The 19,561-nt window shown below is 41.4% G+C and overlaps 1 protein-coding gene across 2 annotated transcripts; it reads left to right on the top strand.

Annotated features, from left to right (window-relative positions):
• The first annotated feature begins 140 nt into the window (after nucleotides 1–140).
• On the top strand, nucleotides 141–18,521 carry esyt1b (extended synaptotagmin-like protein 1b). Of its 2 annotated transcripts, none has more exons than XM_041033974.1 (53): nucleotides 141–312; nucleotides 433–812; nucleotides 2,063–2,104; nucleotides 3,109–3,243; nucleotides 3,348–3,421; nucleotides 3,529–3,601; nucleotides 3,784–3,873; nucleotides 4,050–4,105; nucleotides 4,256–4,376; nucleotides 4,479–4,655; nucleotides 4,899–4,981; nucleotides 5,127–5,175; nucleotides 5,283–5,372; nucleotides 5,513–5,608; nucleotides 6,101–6,172; nucleotides 6,269–6,355; nucleotides 6,467–6,616; nucleotides 6,791–6,898; nucleotides 6,987–7,163; nucleotides 7,305–7,390; nucleotides 7,473–7,521; nucleotides 7,750–7,839; nucleotides 7,927–8,022; nucleotides 8,121–8,192; nucleotides 8,995–9,081; nucleotides 9,188–9,334; nucleotides 9,407–9,513; nucleotides 9,604–9,781; nucleotides 9,900–10,076; nucleotides 10,183–10,265; nucleotides 10,524–10,572; nucleotides 10,661–10,750; nucleotides 10,963–11,058; nucleotides 11,362–11,433; nucleotides 11,845–11,931; nucleotides 12,037–12,183; nucleotides 12,272–12,399; nucleotides 12,731–12,863; nucleotides 12,948–13,039; nucleotides 13,150–13,291; nucleotides 14,084–14,260; nucleotides 14,355–14,437; nucleotides 14,717–14,765; nucleotides 14,887–14,976; nucleotides 15,176–15,271; nucleotides 15,368–15,439; nucleotides 15,536–15,622; nucleotides 15,763–15,909; nucleotides 16,017–16,165; nucleotides 16,639–16,770; nucleotides 16,865–16,967; nucleotides 17,384–17,433; nucleotides 17,752–18,521. In XM_041033974.1, exons 2-53 carry the CDS (start codon nucleotides 450–452, stop codon nucleotides 17,777–17,779), a joined length of 5,514 nt encoding a protein of 1,837 aa, XP_040889908.1. In that variant the 5' UTR covers nucleotides 141–312; nucleotides 433–449; the 3' UTR covers nucleotides 17,780–18,521. The 2 variants fall into 2 exon arrangements, with proteins under 2 accessions (XP_040889908.1, XP_040889907.1); XM_041033973.1 differs by having other exon boundaries at nucleotides 12,945–13,039.
• The last annotated feature ends 1,040 nt before the right edge of the window (nucleotides 18,522–19,561 follow it).

Below are 19,561 nucleotides of genomic sequence, written 5' to 3'. Positions count from 1 at the left end.
CAGATAACGCAATGCTGCAGCAAAGACGCTCATTTCAGTAAACTGGATGAATGTCTTGTCGCAGCACCGAAATAGTCGAAGATTTTTTTTTTTTGGACATTTCGCCCAGTGGGCGTGTTTTCATCCAGATAACGGGACGGGTGAGGAGCAGAAGTTGCTGTCGACCACGTCTCCTGGAACCTGTGCTTAGTCAGTAAAAAACCGCTCCAGCTCAGCGATATCAAACACGTTTAAATATCATTAAAGAAGATGCGACACGGGGGAACAGGGAACTAAGCAAACCAGAGTACAGCAGTGCTTTTGCCTCAAACGGTAGGTAGCTACCCGAGGAAATGTTACGTTAGAGTAATTGTTAAGTCAGTTTAACACGCTTTTTTTAAAATCGCTTTTTTTTTTTTATTTAACAATAACCAATTAGCGATTTTATCTTAGTTACAGGATATTCAGTTATGCAAAGCGAGAAGTCGGAACCGAGTGAACCCAAGGGCACCGAGTGTCCGAGCACAGGCGACACCGAGAAGAAGGCGCTGAGCGCCGTGGACACGGAGGCTCCCAAGCCTAAGGGGATAAGTGCGGTCGCGGTGCTCTGGACATTTGGGAAATGTCTGGGCGCCTTGCTGCCCGTCTACCTGGCGGGTTACTACCGGGTAAGTACCAGCCTTTTGGTGTGCGGGATGATGGTCTACACAGGATGGAAACATGCCCGAATAGCCAAGGAGGAGCGCCTGAAGTCAGCCATACAGCTGCTCGACAACGAGGAGGAGTACGCATCCAGAAAGGTGTCCAAAATCAAGCGAGACCTCCCTGCGTGGGTAAGAAACGAGCACACAGCTGTCCGTGTGTGTCTTCTGGTATCAAAAATCTCCATATACCAACGCACTACAATCCTGCTGAACCTACCTTGACCTAGAATAACCTCACATACCAAACTTACATAAAGCCAGCCAACATTTAGCAGTGGACCCTGACAAAATAAGATCCCTACAGGCTGCGATAAAGAGTTGGTTTCCAGTAAACCGGCCCAGTAATCGCTATTTTTAGCTTTTATGGAATCCTTCAACAGTCGTTAATCTTTCTCTTTGAAAAACTTTTAATTTGAGCTCTCTTCTAGAAAGGGGCTAGGGAAATGTTTTCCTTAAAATCATTTCCCCATAGACATTCAGGTACAGACACTGCTTTTCAGGTCAGTGTCTCTTTGTTTTTTCTTTTTTTTTTTTGTAAAACTGATTTTCCTAAGGTTCCTGAGGGAGTTTAGGGCCTCACTGAAACCTGCATGCAGGTCTGCAGAAGTCCATTTCGGTTATATGTGCTGCTTTGTTCCCCTCGTCATTTCCTCTAATGCAGTTTCCACATTTGCTGCGTGTGATTGTGTTTGTGTTTGTGTTTTGAGACTAAACGGCTTCAAAAGCATTGCATTTGTAACCACTACAGCAACACTCAAACCCTCCAATCCTTTGTGCAGTTTTAAATAAAAGTGACTGGAAAATGTGTAAAGTCTTAATTTGCAAGTCAACCAGCCTGATAGGATATGTACCTTACATGGAAATGCTGAAACCCACATGGGTTTGTTTTGACTCAGAATAGCTGGCCACACCCAAATGAGGTTCCTGTGGATACTTGTTTGAGTGATTTCAGTGATTGCTTGCACAACCAGACAGCATACTCCTCATTAAAGTATTAAAAAATGGGGCATCTCCATATTGCTTTCCAGTGCTGCTCTTCACTATGCACAACAAATGATGTGTTAGGATTTTCTCTAAGAGAATCTTATGAAATATGAATGTAGAAAACATTTCAAGCACTTACATTACAGAAGTATCCTAACACATGAGCTTAATGCAAATGTAAACCATTTAATAGCCTGCTTTCCGTTTTTCTTTTGGAAATATTTGCTCAGTCTAAAACCTTTTGCAAAAAGCACTGGAATGATATTAACGGTGCTGTTGATGTCATTTCCAGACATGCATCAGCTATGGCTGAATCATTTTCCTATCCTGTTGTGAGTTTATCATGCTCTATGCTAAATTTATGTACATACCCTCATTGTATTTCTTACCTTCAGGTCAACTTTCCAGATGTTGAGAAGGTTGAGTGGCTGAATAAGGTATGATATTAGTGGTTTCCTATTTTGCTTCACCCTTTTCACCATATGACTTTACACAAAGACACAGTTTATTCCTCCTTTATTAAGCCCATAGCAAAGACACACGTCTGTCTATTCAGCGGCCCAGCTGTTGTGCTGATTGACACTAGGTAGCGTATGCTAGGTCAATAGCTGGTGCTAGCTGATAGATGGTAGCGCTGCTGCTGCTGCTGCTGCTGCCATGTTCCAGAAAAGGCCCCACCCCCATTAGTGTAGCCAGTCTGTCTGTACTGCAGAGAGCAGGCCCAGTGCCAGGCAACCCTCTCAACATTTCCATTTCATCGCTAGCTCACAGGAAGGGGGAGGAGCTGCCCAGTCCCCCCAAACTAAATAAAACTACAGCTATTGTCCCCCCCCAATTTCTCTTCTAGCCAAGAGAGACAAGGCCCACTAATATAGACATACAGAAAAAAAGTATTCATACTAACAAGACCATGCGATCTGAGCGTCAGAGCAGACAAAGCAGAGGTTTGAGACTTTTTACTGGAGGGGAGGTCAGCAGATTCCCCTGTTGCTCACGCTCCATCCTCCACAGGAGCAGGCAGCTGATGACTCACTCTCTACTTATGCGAGACTGTAACCAACTCTGGGGGTTTTACACAGTCACACAAACACAAGCAAACACTGCCTCTGCTTTTTGTTCTTTCCCTGTAGAAATAAAGTTTTAGCAGGATAATGTAGCAACATTAATATTACGTAAAAAGTGAGCACACGTAGAGCACAGGATTCATTGTTGTGTATGCCAGGACTGCTCAACTGGCTACAGCTGTCTCTGTCATTCTTCTGTTATTGCTTATGGAAGTAAAGGCATGTGACAAATAGTTTTCTTACAATGTACATGGCTAAAATTACTAAATTTACTTAAAGCATTAGTCTCTGGTTGAACACTGCAGGGGCGTACACCATGTGTTAACTGACCTACTAACAAAAGAAGCTTATAACCTTGTGCTTGGTGGCCTGGCCAGGTGCTGCAGCAGGTGTGGCCCTTTGTCGGCCAATACCTCGAGAAGCTGCTGGTGGAAACCATCGCTCCATCTATCCGAGCCTCAAGCGCCCACCTCCAGACCCTCAGCTTCACAAAAGTGGACATGGGTGACAAGGTGATGGCTTTGACACCTTAACTTCAGTTTGATGCCACTGCAAAGATTCACACAAGTGACTCATTAGTATTTTGCTAACAAATGTGCTTTCTTTTTTCCTCCAGGCCATGAAGGTTGTAGGGATCAAGGCACACACAGAGAATGACAAGGGACAAGTCCTGCTAGATCTGTATATCAGGTAAACATTTAGCAATTTCTCTTTGGGTTTGTGAGTCGCCATCCATTCGGTATTCCGGCTTTTAGAAGGCATTATTGTCGCTGACACTGTCCTTCTTTTATCCTCAGCTATGTTGGCAATGTAGAGATCAATGTTGAGGTGAAAAGATACTTCTGCAAAGCCGGAGTCAAAGGAATACAGGTGTGTTTTCTTATCAAGCTTACAAGTATGATGTCGTCAAGTTATTGAGCAACAACATTTTATGTAAAATTCTTAATTCAAAGAAGATGTCTATGAAAAGCTTAAGGCTTTGCTGAAGTACACTGAAATTTAGCAGTTTAGCTGTCATTTCACTTTCATCTTTTCTGTTTCTCTGTCTTCAGCTAAATGGGATGATGAGGGTGATTCTGGAGCCTCTGATTGGAGATGTGCCTATAGTGGGTGCAGTCACCATGTTTTTCATCCAGAGGCCCGTATGTTCATCTACATTCACCTCTATTTGTCCTTTCCTTGTTGTGGTCTCAATCCTGATTCCTCTGACTATCATGTATCTCAGTCTAGTCCCATATACTTTTCATGCCATTGATTTCTCATCAATCCTGATTGATTGGCTGCATACAGTACATTCTTCTGTCTAATCTCTTACCAGAAACTAGACATCAATTGGACTGGACTGACTAATTTGTTGGACATTCCAGGTCTGAAGTGAGTCTTGCCGAAATAACTTTACTTTTGTTTAGTAATAGCCACATTATAATAAAAATAACCTTACAATTTTATTACACTGAGAATAATAAACTATTCAGTTAGTACAGCAGTATGGTTTCACTGAAATGACTTTCTCTTTCGTCTCAGTGTCATGTCAGACAGCATGATTATGGATGCCATTGCCTCCTTCTTGGTTTTGCCCAACCGCCTGGTTGTCCCCCTGGTCCCTGGCCTGCATGTGGCCCAGCTGCGCTCTCCTTTGCCCAGGGTAAAGCCTGAATATGCATCTGCAGATGAAGAAATTATTGTTTGTTCCAGCAAACACCAGCATATTATACCCATACCTTTTTTTTTTTGTTTTCTTTCTCAGGGTGTGGTACGCATCCACCTACTGGAGGCACAGAAACTAGCATCAAAGGACAACTATGTGAAAGGGGTCATGGCTGGCTTGTCTGACCCCTATGCCATTTTGAGGGTGGGCCCTCAGACCTTCACCTCCCAACACATTGACAACACGGACTCTCCCAAGTGGGGGGAAATGTATGAGGTAGGCAGAATGCAGAGTTTTATGGAAAGCCTGAAACTTGTGTCTTCATTACTCTGCATGTACAGGTGTTGGAAGATTCTTTATTTTTCATGGATATCATATATCATTTCACCTTGTTCCGTATTTGAGGGATGAGACTGTTACAGTGATGAGAATGTTCATTTTCATTCATGAGCCCCGAGCCAGCATCCATACAAATCCTTCTGTCAGTCTTCATGTCCTTATGTGTGTCCGGTACATCAGGTTATAGTCCATGAAGTGCCTGGTCAAGAGTTGGAGGTGGAGGTATATGACAAAGACCCAGACCAGGATGATTTCCTGGGCAGGTACATATGCATAGTTCATGTCTCCTTTGTGCCTATGTTGAATCTCACATTGTCACCTTTCATCTGCCACCTTTCATGGACAATGGGAAAATATACTTGTAAATGTTCTTTTAGTAATTCTCCCTATCACTCCTCCTCCTTGCAGGACCAAACTGGATTTGGGCATTGTGAAGAAATCTGTAGTTGTCGATGACGTAAGTAAAAAGCTGTTGTCATCTGAGCCATAGCAGTCAGCTGTATAATCACATGTTTAATCTTTGGCTTATAAATGTATGCCTGTGTCTTTTTTTTTTCTGCCCAGTGGTTCACTTTGAAAGACACTTCATCAGGACGAGTTCATTTCAGATTGGAGTGGTTGGCCTTGCTGCCTAACACTGATCAGCTAGAGCAGGTTTGAGACACTCATTACCACTAATTGCTCTTAGGTATTTCTAGAGTACAGTGGGTTTTTTTGTGTGCCCTTCTGTACTGTATCTTTGTGTCAAATGATTACAATAGGGGAAAAAGAATCTGTTTTCAATTCTCTCCCAGGTCCTAAAGAGGAATGAGAGTGTGACTAGTAAGACTGCTGATCCACCTTCTTCAGCCATCTTGGTTGTATATCTGGACAAGGCTGAGGCACTTCCCGTGAGTCAAGTACTTCTACCCTCTCTGCCCATGTGCGTGCGCTGCTCAAAGCTGCTTCCTGTGTGTGGTTAAACCGAGGCAGAGTTGTAGCTGCCATCTGTTACACATTCCACATTGTTGTTGCCTTGGCCCCTAACCCTGTTCACTCCCATTGCAGTGTGGACGAGAGTTGCTAACTTTATCCAAGGCTGTTGAACACGCATTTCCTACTGTGCTAGTTTGTACAGTCATATCATACACAAAAGGGAACAGCAGTGACAGAATCTTTGGAATGAAACTCTGTCTTTGTGGTTTCTTTTGGTGCAGATGTACACTTCCTGATTATACCATGCAGCATGGTGCTTCGCCTCAGTTATTTGTGCTGTTGCTATGGTACCCTTATAAACGCTGTTATTCACATCAAACACATGGTACATAAGTCTACTACTGCACTGCTCTTGGTCACATGCCTTACAGTGTATTCATAGGTGTGTATTGCTTTCTATCTTTTAGATGAAAAAAGGAAACAAAGAGCCCAATCCCATGGTGCAATTGTCTGTGCAGGACGTCACCAGAGAGAGCAAGGTATATCTACTGAGGAAGCCCGTTCTAATACTGTAGATTGTGTTTCATTCTTCTGTTTCATATGCATCTGGAACTTCTGTTTATTCTTGCCTTCAGACTTGTTACACAACCATTAATCCAGAGTGGGAGGAGGCTTTTACCTTCTTCATCCACAATCCACTCAAACAGGACATAGACATTCAGGTAATGCCTCTAAGCTCATTAGCTAGTTTGCACTAATGTTTGAGGATGGAATTCATCTAGACAAACTTGTTGTGTACTTACTTTGGCTTCCCTTCATTTTAAATTAACCAGGTGAAGGATGCTGATCGTGTGCAGACACTGGGCAGTTTGACTATTCCTTTGTCCCGCCTGCTGTCCAGTTCCAGTCTTTCTCTGGACCAGTGGTTCCAGTTGGACAAATCTGGACCTGCAAGCCGCATCTATGTCAATACAGTTCTCAGGGTAAATGCCAAATAGACCCATTCACTAATCCTGTTCTGCATGAAATGAATTAATGACTAATAAATACAGTGAAAAAACAGTGCAATGCAATAAACAGCACAATGTAAAAGGCCAGTAATTATATCATTACACTATTCATCACTGTGTCCCTTATTTTCTTACACTGAAACATAGGTCCTGTGGTTAGATGAGGAACGTATCCCAGCTGATGTGTCATCTGGTCTGACGGCTGGACAACAGCTGCCCCAACAGACCTCCCCTCATCCTAGCTTTGCCACAGAGGTATTAGAGGACAGTGCAATCATATGTTTTTATTTCTAAAAATTGAGCCTATCGCACATAACTTATTTTAAAGTTTGTTTTTTTTCAGGGACTGCTTAGAATTCACCTGTTGGCAGGCCAGAATCTTGTTCCGAAAGATAACTTGATGGGAGGCATGGTGAAAGGCAAGAGTGACCCCTATGTCAAGATCAGCATCGGGGGAGAAACGTTCACAAGTCATGTGATCAAGGGCAATCTTAACCCCACATGGAATGAGATGTATGAGGTAAATAACAGGAAGTTATTGAAAGAACTTGAGTAACGGTTTTAATACATGGTTGAAGTTTGCATTTGTTTATAAATGTCTTGTAACGTTGGGTTTGAAAGAATAATTTAAAGTGTGTGACTTTCTTTTCTTTCTCTTCAGGTGATCTTAACCCAACTACCAGGCCAGGATCTGCTTATGGAGGTGTTTGATAAAGACATGGACATGAAGGATGACTTCATGGGCAGGTAGCTATATATAATTTATTTAAAACATATGATAATTACATTCAAGAACATATATTCTGATCTCATATTTCTTGCTATACAGGCTGAAGATTAGTCTGAAGGACATCATTGATTCTCAGTACGCTGATCAGGTGGGATACTTCAAACACTTTGCTGCATTTTTAGGTTCTAAGTGGATAAAAAAACAGTACAGTACAGTAAGTGGCAGTTAAGCCCAAAGCTTCAAAAAAATGGCCAGTCTTATGCTTTAACACTGCCTCTAAAATTGCCTAACATAGGAACATCTCATGTTGGTGTTTTTCTTGTTTGGAATAAGCCCAGTAGTTCCTACATTGATATGGCTTCTCTTTATTTCTCAGTGGTACACTCTCAGTGATGTGAAGTCTGGTCGCATTCATCTGGTACTGGAATGGGTTCCAACAGCCTCGGAGTCAGACAGATTGGACCAGGTCAGTATTTTCATATCAAGTCACGGATTGATGGATGCTTTGTGGAAAGCTTGATTCATGTTTGCCCATTCTTTCCTGTGTCTCTAGGTTCTTCAGTTCTACTCCAAACAGTCCTACCAGAACAAGGCGGTTCCCTCAGCAGCCCTACTGTTTGTGTATATCGAGCAAGCATATGGCTTACCGGTGAGTCCTTTAATGTCACTTTGAAGAACAATGTGAGGGGTTAGCATTTAACCTTTGAACTCCCAAGGAACATAATTGCCTATTCTGTCTCTCTGCAGGTAAAGAAGAGTGGAAAAGATCCAAAAGTGGGAGCAGAGCTTACACTTCGAGAAACATCTCGCAAAACGACAGTAAGACCCAAAAGATAGATAAAGTGCTTTATTAATCTCAGAGTGAAACTGCAGACCTCATTCAGATAATACTGTGTTTTTGTTATGCTAAGACTAGGGATCAGGCCAGGACCCAAAAGCAATAACCCCCAAGACAGGCTAGGAGTAACTTAAAGTATTTTAATGAACCAAAAATCAGTCCAGGGAACCAAAAAGTGTCCAGGGCCAGGGAACAAAAGTCAAACAACCAAAAATCATCCACGCAGGAGAAAAATACTTAGAGACCAAACCAAATGAAAATACAAAACGTTCTTACTTGCAAACAGAGGAAACCAAAGTAAGTCCATGAGGTGGGGAAAAAAATGCAAGACACGGGTACGGGAACGATCACAGGGAAGACACACACTCAGGCAAGGAAACAGACTCGGGCATGGAACAAAGACGAACTAACAAGGACACAGCGAAATAACGAGACTTAAATACACCAGGCAATGGGCAACAGGTGAAACCAATTAGGGCGGGGCAGACAATCACAAAAGGAGGGAAACAAGACAAAGACAGGAAGTAGAACAAGACAAGATACATAAGGGCCATGATTTCAAAATAAAACAGGAACAGTGAACAAAACTTAAACTAAACAAGAATCTGAAAAAGTCCAAATGTCCACAAAAGAGATCCAAACAAAACAAAACAGTTCAAAGAACAGCCCCCTTAAGGGCTAGTCATGACAGTTTTAAGGTACTTGCTGTAACAGTCATTGAACTATTCTGAATGATACAATATCTCTCACTAAAACTGACTGAGTCTTGCATCTGTTCTGAAGGTGTGTGATCGCACCACAGCACCTCAGTGGAATGAGGCATTCTGCTTCCTGGTTCGAGACCCCAGAGACGAAATTCTTGTTATTAAGGTGGGCTGGCTTCAGTGCCTAATCAAAGTGCGGTGTGTAGTCACAGTGAAACAGTGTAATCACTGATATACAAATACTCCACCACCCTCTGTTCTCTCTTCCCTAGTTCTCACACAGCTGGACCCTGCCCATTGGTTCCCTGGTGGTTCCTGTTAGAGAGCTGCTGTCTGAACCAGAACTGGTCCTGGACCAGTGGTTCCATCTGGATGGAGCCTCCCCTGAGAGCCAGGTTCTTCTGAGGGCTGAACTTAAGGTGAGAGAACTCTGTCCATCCATGTCAGTGTCTCTGTGTCTTATTCTAAATATTTTGCGTTTGTCCTTACAGATGCTGATTCCTAGCAAATGTCCTGGTGCCACTGAAAAGGCTAAAGTCACTTCAGCGACAGATCCCACCCCTGCTCAGCGAAAACAGGAGACAGACACAGTGCAGAGGTATGATAGTTTATTCCAAAAGTCTGTCCTTATCTTCCATTTCTCCATTGTCTCTTACATTTCCTTCATTGCTACTCCTCATATTTTTAGGTCAAGTTCAGTGGACACTCCCCCTGTGGAGACGGTTGTCTCTTCAGTGACTTCGCATGGAGATGCTGACGTAAAAGAAACGGCAGCTGATGTGGTTGAAGAGAATGTGGAAGAATTGCCAAGCCCTGCCATTACACAGCCTCCTCATACTTCTCCAGACCTCAGCTTTGCCAGTGAGGTAACATTGCAAAATAGTGATCTACAGCACCACATACAAGCAACAGGACATCACAGGACCATCACATTTAATCAAAACAATAAATCTATCAATAAAGTTAAATGATTTCTTCTTGTAGGGGCTGCTGAGAATCATCCTGTTGGAGGCTCAGAGTCTGGTTGCCAAAGATAATAAGATGGGCGGTATGGTGAAGGGTAAAAGTGACCCCTATGCCAAGATCAATGTCGGAGAGGTCGCCTTTAAGAGTAACGTGATTAAGGAGAATCTCAACCCGGTCTGGAATGAGATGTATGAGGTGTGTAGAGGCGACTGTACAATTTGAATTCCCCTAAGCTTTATTTCAAATAGAGATGACAGTGATAACCACCAGCACCTGCTTTAACTGTTCTGTGTCCCCACAGGTGGTGATGAGGCCTCAGTCAGGACAGGAGGTGCAAGTAGAGCTGTATGACAAAGACATGGACAAAGATGACTTCCTGGGCAGGTGAGAGTTAATGTGGAGGGTTCAGCAATCACTGGGACACTCCTTATCTCCAGCTCTTTATTGCCTCAGAATGATATTTTCTAAATAAATGTGTTTACAGGCCCAAACTGTAGTTATTTCACCATACAAAGAAAGAACAGTTATATTATGATGAGCTGTGCATTGGAAGATTTGGACTAAATTAAAATCTGCATTTAGTGTTTCTAAATGGCTAATGAGTTGTCTAAAATGTCAATTTTTTTTCTTCATTGCAAACAGATTCAAAATCAGTGTGGCAGACATCATTCGTTCCCAGTACACAGACCAGGTGAGTATTTCAGGATTACTGTATGTAAATATTGTTCCCCTGGTGTAATCACAGGCTGTGGTTTAGTAAGTGTACGTCTCTGTTTCAGTGGTACACCCTGAATGACGTGAAGTCTGGACGTGTTCGTCTGATATCAGAGTGGGTTCCAGCAGTGTCCTGTAATGACAAACTGGACCAAGTTAGTACAATTTTTTGTGATTTGTATAAGATTCTTCCTTTATTCATGCACATATTTCTATAATTTTATGCTTACGTTTATAATCTTGATTATTTCTGTCGCCTATTCCTCTCTCATCTGTACAATTCCAAATGACATCTGCTCAAGTGATTCACTGTGCACATCGGTGCTGAGTCACTGTAATGTATTTTTAATTTGATTTTCTGCTGCAGGTGATGCAGCTGCAGTCTCTCCAATCTTACCGGAACAAGGCCGTTCCCTCTGCAGCCCTGCTCTTTGTTTATCTGGACAGAGCACACTCATTGCCTGTGAGTCTCTTATAATTTTGCACACTGAAAGCCACTATAATAAGTATGCTATCTCTGAGTTATACATAGACTAAAGGAAAATATGTGTTGAAAAAGCAACCCTGCTGGCAGCAGTGGAAAATAATTCCTTCTGCTTCTTAAAATATTGTTTTTGTAAGTAATCACAGAAAACAATAAAATGAAAGACTGAAAAATAGTTGTTGTTGGCTGAGCAGCAATCACTGTTGTTGGATTTTATTTATGTTAATTACAGAGAGTGAATACAAACTATTCACATAATGTTATGTGTCTTTCTGTGTCCAGTTTAAGAAAAGTGGAAAAGAGCCCAAGGCTGGGGCCGAGCTTGTATTTGGTAACACAACCTACAAAACCAAGGTATGACATTGATGGTAAAGACATGAAACACACACCAATACTTTTGTTATGCCAGTGTAGGGCTGCAACTAGTAGTTATTTTTGTTATTATTATATTGGTTGATCTGTTGTTTTTTTTATTAATGTGTTAATGACTTAGTCAATAAAATGTCCCCATCACAGTTTCCCAGAAACCAAACAAGTGTGTTGGTAAATGATTAACAATTTTATTGGATAAATGACCGAATGCTACTGTTTTTAAAATTAGAAAAACCTTTAACTTTGGCACCCCCTAGTGACCGAATCAAAAAAGACAGAAGGCTTTACAGCAGTGCACACTAACACTTTTATCTAAGTGCAGTAAATGTATAATTTTGTTATATGGTTTAAGGATCTACCATTACTCCCATGTTCTTTTTTTTCTGTCTGAAGATGTGTGATCGCTCCAGATCACCTCAGTGGAATGAAGCATTCTACTTTTTGGTTCGGGACCCCGGACAGGAGATGCTCATAGTGAAGGTAAATGTACTGTTTGTCTCACAATACTAATAAACACTATCTAAAGAGTCCTGCAAAACCTCTCAAGCTCTGGTTGACTTTATATACGTGCCCTGACCTCTGTAGTTGTCAAGTGCCTGGGACCAGCCAATGGGATCTTTGGTAGTTCCTGTGAGAGAGCTGCTCTCTGAACCGCAGCTGGTCCTGGACAGGTGGATGCATCTGGATGGAGCTTTACCCGAAAGTGAGATCCTGCTGAGGGCTGAACTCAAGGTGGGGAAAATATGCACATGTAAGGGATTAATGCCATTGTCTCTGATACACAGAGTAACCATCTGAACTTTTTTTTTTTTTTTGACAGATCCTTAACTCAAAGATGACTGAAGCTCCACAACCTTCTGTAACAAAGGAAGAGATGGTCCCCACCTCTGACAAGTCATTCAAAGCAGCTAGGGAAGAGGAAAAAATCTCTGAGCTGCCAATGCATGAGTGAGTGCTCTGGGTTGATTTGATAATGCACACTAACCATGCTACTGAGCGCCATTCAGATATAAGGGAAAGTTAGCAATGAATGCATAATTTGAAACTTAAACAGGAATTAACGAGCACTAAATAAAAAGTGCAGCACACGTGAGTGAGCATAGGAATGGGAGGGTGGGGCACATCTTTGCGCCAGGAAAATGGATAGGTTGCATGTTTGCAATCTGTCAGTGAAGCTGCAAAAAAAGATGGTATTCTGTTTTTTTTTTTTTTTGTTTTTTTTTTAGTTCCAGTCAGCAGTCTGGTTGAGGTGTGTTGTGACAGCAGTGTGTGTTTTCAGGTCTGTTGTAGAGCCCAACCAGCCTAAACAACCTGAAGCAGCAGAAGCACATGCTGAAGCCGCTCCTGAAAAGCCTACACCCGCTGAACCAGCTGCCATTCACACTGCACCTGACACAGTCCGTGCTGCTGCAGTGAGTCGCATCTCGTCATAGTCAGTTGTTATTATCTTCGGTCTGTTTTCACCTTCATAACAATAATGTAATTTTATTCAGCAGGTTAAAGAACCAACAGATGCAAAGGAGCATCCCACACAGTCAGACACAGCAATTAAAGGAGTCCTTGAACCAAAGCAAATAAAAACAGAGGGGTGAGCTCCACATCACAGAAAATACTTCTTTTTTTCTCCTTATTTCTTCAACAGGAACATTAAACATATTTAAATTTCTGCACTGTGTGTGTGCGTGCGCATGAACGTAGTACTGGTCTAGATGACCTTGCCCACGCCACAGTGACCGGCCTTCCTGCTGAAACCCTGGGGCCAGCGGAGCTCAAAGAGATCCCCAAACCTGCTGAAGTTCTTCCACCACACACCAGCCACAGCAAGGACTTTGGTAAAGAGGTGGGTTTGGATTATGCCTTAATTAGCAGAGTGGAAGTTAAGCTTCCACCCAGCACCTAATGGGATTTGTTTGCCATCATAGTCCCAGTTTGAATTTTCAGATATTTTCTTGATTCCAGTGGAGAGCGTTAATCTAAAATAATGTTTTAAAATGATTTAGAATTTTTTGTTCCCTCTTGTCTGTGATCATCTGATGGTGAATAGTTTAGTGAACTGATGCTGTTGGGTCTCAGCTTATCATGTGAATTTTCTGTATAACCATTCACACCTTTTTTTCCAAACACTGTGAATGTTCCACTTCTTCTTGTCTTAAAATATAATGTTCAGTTATGTTGTAAAGGGGTGAGTTCAACAGAGGAAGCTGAAATCACCCAGACAGGAAGCCCAAAATAAAACTGAACATGTGCCAAGCATTGTATCATTTATACAATACCGAGAGGTGTGGTTTCAAGGAGGAACCTTTACTAAATGGAAGAAAACACATTCTCATAAACCACATTAAGATTAGACGCATAGGAAAGGTATATGTGTTGTAGTCGCATAATGTGTTCCTAATAATAATATTTTTTTTTACTAGCAGTCATATGTGTCTATTCAAAATGCATCTACTGTAAATGAGGTAGACCGGTTTAAAGAAGAATCTGTAAGTTAGAACCCCCCCCAAGGTTCTCTATTTTTGGTGTTGGTACTGAAATATACACTTTATAGTAGCTGCACATATAAAGCTACACATGGCTGTGTGCTCAGATGCGTCCTGTATGTTTCAGATCACTTACAATGTTCATCCTGCAGGGGCTGCTGAGGATTCACCTGCTGGAGGCCCGGAATCTGATTGCCAAGGACAACCTGATGGGGGGCATGGTGAAGGGCAAGAGCGACCCCTATGTCAAAATCTTCATAGGTGGGGTTACATTTAAGAGTCACGTTATAAAGGAGAATCTCAACCCAACATGGAATGAAATGTATGAGGTATGAAGTACTGGACATTGTCTGGATTTCACTGCATGTCTAGTGTTTATTTGTTTGTTTTACAAATGTGGGTTTTTTTGTTTGTTTTTAACAGGTGGTTTTGAGTGGTAACGGTGTCCAGGAGATCAAGTTTGAAGCATTTGATAAAGACATAGACTCTGATGACTTCCTTGGCAGGTGTGTGCTTTAGATACTTCTCAAAAGTTGGTTAATCAGTAACTTTGTACTTTGTACTAAGTACAAAAGTGTAGAGTCCTGTGTACATTGATCTGTGTGATAAGAAGTAGAACAGAGATATGCCTGTGAAGATGTGACTTTGAGCAGCAGGCATTGTCACAGGTTCAGAGAGTTCACAACAAGCTGGAACATACTGTATGCCTGTTTTAAAAACCAAATCTTGCTTTTCTGCTGTTTTCATTATATCATTTATTTAATTACCTGTTTTCGTGTTCACAGATTCAATGTGAAGCTAAATGAAGTCATCAGATCACAGTACACAGATCAGGTTTGTCAATAACTGATAAACAGAGGTTGTGGCATGTGATACCTAAACTCTTTCATTTCCTTATATGAAGGATGTTGCTTTGCTTCTTAAGCTGACTCTGACTGAGCTGTCTCTGTTGCAGTGGTACACTCTGAATGACGTCAAGTCCGGGCAGATTCACCTGATACTGGAATGGGTTCCCACAGTGTCAAATTCAATCAGACTTGACCAGGTTGGTCTTTATCCATGTTTCCAGCTTTATCACCCGCCTGCTTTAGTCTCGCACTTTTTATTTAGACATTCTTTAACACGGATTATTGAAGAAAGCAGCCTTCTAGATGAAGCTGTCGAGTCACATTCCAACACGCAGGGCACATTATTCACATTGCTACACTATTCTGAGGCCTAATTGGCTGTGCTCCGTATCGCAGGTGCTGCAGCTTCAGTCTCTCCAGTCTTATCAGAACAAAGCTGTCCCCTCTGCTGCTCTGCTCTTTGTCCATGTGGAGGGAGCACATTCATTACCTGTAAGTCACCTGCAGTTTATTTACATACTGTGTAACAGTTAACAAAAAAAGATTCCTCATTTAATAAAACTTGAATGCCTCTCTCTGCCTTATCAGTTGAAGAAAAGTGGAAAGGAACCCAAAGCCGGAGCTGAGCTTGTTCTGGGTGAAACAACATACAAAACCAAAGTGAGACTCCTCATGCACTCATCTCTATATTCAGTCTAATGAGTAGGTTATAACTGCAATGACTCTGTCTTATGTTTTCATTCTCTCTCTCTTAAGGTGTGTGACCGTGGAACCAGTCCTCAGTGGAATGAGTCTTTCTACTTCCTGGTCCGTGACCCTAAACATCAGATGCTTGTAGTAAAGGCAAGACATTTATTTACATTTATTTGCCTGAGGAATCTGCATAACTCCTGCAGGCTGCTGCATCCATTTGTGGTTACGGGTTGCATATGTGGTACTGTTGGAGTGAAATTTTCATTCTCTCTCCCCCTCTGGCACTGCAGTTGTCGAGTGGTTGGGACCAGCCAATGGGATCTGTGGTGGTTCCTGTCAAGGAGCTCCTTGCAGCACCACAACTGGTCCTGGACCAGTGGTTCCATCTAGATGGAGCTGCACCTAAGAGTCAGATTTTGCTGAGGGCTGAACTCAAAGTGAGAAGGCAAACACATCTGCACTTATATATATATATATATGTGTGTTGTATTTTTTTTTTTAGCTAATAAAGATTTCTTTTCTATTCTGAATTTGTTTTCTATAGATTCTGGATTCCAAAATGGTGGATATTATCAGTGCAGGGACTCTGCCCTGTGCTGCCTCTGACTGTGGTTCTGGAAATGGACAGGTGAAGTTATCCCTGTCGTACTCATCGCAGGGGAGAAAGCTCATCGTTGTCGTCCACGCTTGCAGGTGTGCTTACACAAATTGTGTGCCACAACACTTTTAGTGAGATTGTGTTCACACCAGTGATAAATGTATGATAGCAATTATTTGAGGCCAGGTTAAGGGATTGGCTTATTGTTCTGGATGCTCAGAGAATATGTAGACATGTCTATATGTTAGACTGAAAAAGGTCAGATCTTAGTGACTTCATTTTACACATTCCCCAAGTGCTGTTGTGGATATAGACCTAAGAAAAAAATGTAACACACCTTGATAGTGATTCCCTTTTAAATTGTAAAACACAGTGACATGTCTGTATTGAAAAATGGTCAGCTCTAAAAACCTATAAAACTATCCTTTGAGAAGAACATACACAGTGAGGACATTATTCATGAAAAAAACTCAAAAAATAATGCACACTTTGCACTTTCCAAAGAGGTATTATACCGCTCTAATGTGATTTGGCTTATGCTTATGATACTTTCTTTTTCTGTGTACAGAGGTCTATTGTCTCAAAGTAAGGATGGTGTAGACAGCTATGTCTCCCTCATGCTGCTGCCAGATAAAAGCAAGGCCACCAAGAGGAAGACAGCTGTGAAGAAAAAGGACCTCAAACCAGAATACAATGAGAGGTAATCAACTAACTGACTTGTTGCATTGTGCCTATAATCTTTTGTCAGTGTCAGTGTTCACATCTAATCCTCTTTGACATTTTTTTTCTTCGAGGTTTGAGTATGATCTGCCCATGGAGGAGACGAGATTTAGGCGCCTCAGCGTATCAGTGAAGAATAACTCTGCTTCGTTCAGGAGCCGTGACGTCATTGGACAGGTCAGTCTGAGACTGTACAGTATTTACACCTGCCCTTCATTTGGCATGGGACTCACAGGAGGACTTGAAATTCAGATTTTATGTACTGCTTCCCACACATACTGACAGATTTTACTATATTTTTGCCAGTAGCCAGTGATATCTAATTAATGAGTAAATGCACGAGTGACCCGTAGAATATCAAAATAATAATATCCAAGTCCAGAACACACACACATTAAGAAAATTTGTCCAGGTTTGTCTGTATGCTAGTATTACCTTGACGGGTAGATTACATTTATTGCAGGCCTGTTCTGAAAGCTAGGGACAGCGTATTCCTAGCTTTCAGGTTGTTTCACTCTTAAACTCTGTGAATAATTCTTGAAGTGCAGAATTTTTGCTTGCACGGATGCTGACATATTATTGCTTTTCTTCAGGTGCAGATTGAGTTGGCTCAAGTTGACCTGATTTCTGGTGTCACAGAATGGTGAGCAGAGCAGACTGAACTTTGCTCAGACTGCATTTAAGTTTGTTGAAGTGACACTCCACCCAATCTATTTTGGATCCGTTTATGTGGCTGTATTTTAAAAAAAAACAAACAAAAACTGTTTAACTACAGTTCTTTTAACATATTCAGTACATGTATGCATGGCAGAGAAATATATTATGCTGAACGAATTTTTTCAGAAATTTTGATGGACTTTCTGAGTGAAATCTCACTTATCTGTGCATTTGTTTTCTTCATTTTTTTCATTGATGATGATCATCGGTTTTCATTAAGTGACTGTCCCTGTATTTATTTCAGGTTCACTCTCAGAGATGAAGATGAATAGTCGCTATGCTTGCTGGTGACGTTGTACAATGAAGATGATGATGGCACTGTGCCATTGCTGCAACTCACTCTGATGCCTTCCCACATCTGCATACGGTGCCACTGTGGCAGCCTTACCTGCATCCACCCAGCTCTCTGTGTATCAACATTTAATATAGAAGTGGACCGCACCACTGTATATGCATATACATCAATACTCTCACCAAAGAATAATAGGATGAAGTAGCTGTGTGGACAAAGATAAGTTAGTTTTGACTGAAGGTCACTTTACTATGTGAAGAAATAATAGTTTTAAGATGGAGTGGAGGAAGTGGAAGATGCACACGCCCAGAAAGAATGAAGTCATATTTGTTTTTGCTTTTTTGCTCGTTTATTGCTGCAATAATGTTTCACATCTGAGAGCATCTTGTTTGAAGAACAGTAACATTTTTACACTATAGTTTTTTTTTCTTGTATTGCTCATGAATGCTAATGCCATTTCAGTATTTTGGATCTGTTGCATAACAGGCTTACATCTGAGTTATTTTATATTTTACAGCACTTTCCTTCATTTGTGTTAGAAATTGCTTATGAAAAAACGCTTTTTTTAAAATGAGAATTTCTTTTCTACAAGATAGATATTTGTTACACCTGTGTTACAAGTAAATCATGGTAAATTTGATTTTGTGTATATTTGCAAAGATTATGGATCAGGTCAGATACTGTGTTGAAAGATAAAAAATAAACAGATTTTGCACATCTCACTTTTTGTTTTTGTGGAACCATTTTTTTGGAGACGACTTAGAAAACAGTTTTCTTAATTGTTCTCTTATAGCCTATATGTTTTTCTATTATCACTTCTTTCCTCTAATTATTTGGTAGAACCATGGTTTAAATGCCATTGGTAAAACCATAAACACATTCCTCTTTTTATTCCTATTTATACACATCAGTAATCACATTGGAGGAGATTGATCAATAAAGCTTTGAGAAGACATACACTTTATCTGTCAAGAATACATCACATTGTCACAATCATTTCATGAGAAGAGATAAAGTATTTTTTATTCCAACTTTATTTGCAACAGTGAATGAACAGATCTTCCTTAATTTTGCACTACTTCAATTTCACTTCAATGTCAAACTTAGGAGATAAGGCAAACATCCATGACAGATAGATAGACAGATAGATAGATAGATATTTTTTCTTATCCCTTCATCTTTAGAAGTAGAGGAAGAAGTACTCAGATCATAGACTGTATAAGACATGGACGTAGCACCCGTGGCGTCACCCATTGTTTTCGGGGAGTCGGTTTTGTGACCAAACCATGGGCATTTGAGCTGCGCCATCTTGGATTTTAGTGGGAGTGTACTGCGGAGAGGCAGTTTACTCTATGGGTCAACCGGGGTCAGCCGGTCGAGAACCCGGCCACTTAGCTTGGAGCAACCGAGCTAGCCTAAGGCTAATCAGCTAGGCTAACAAGTTAAGCGGCAGCTACGCGCAGCTACATCCACCACAGGACAGTCCCCTCTTGCTGTGAGGCGACAGTGCCGCCCACGTTAAAAACATTATTATAATAATAATATATTAAAATGTTTAATATTTACCGGCTTTCACCGCTGCCTCCATCCACTATCCACTTACAGTTACAGCAGCACACAAACAACTGCTTACTTGACGGAGCTGCTCTGTCCCTGCTGTCCATGATGTCGGACTTTTTAAACAGAAAAATGAGACGAAATACAATTGTAGCCTAGTATTCCCGCAATAAACGGACTCTGAGAGCACGGAACACACCGCAAC

The sequence above is a fragment of the Toxotes jaculatrix genome, chromosome 3 (genome assembly GCF_017976425.1).
Source record: "Toxotes jaculatrix isolate fToxJac2 chromosome 3, fToxJac2.pri, whole genome shotgun sequence".
Classification (NCBI taxonomy): Eukaryota; Metazoa; Chordata; class Actinopteri; family Toxotidae; genus Toxotes; species Toxotes jaculatrix.
The sequence above is the reverse complement of the archived record's forward strand: the minus strand, read 5'-3'. Positions and strand labels throughout refer to the sequence as shown.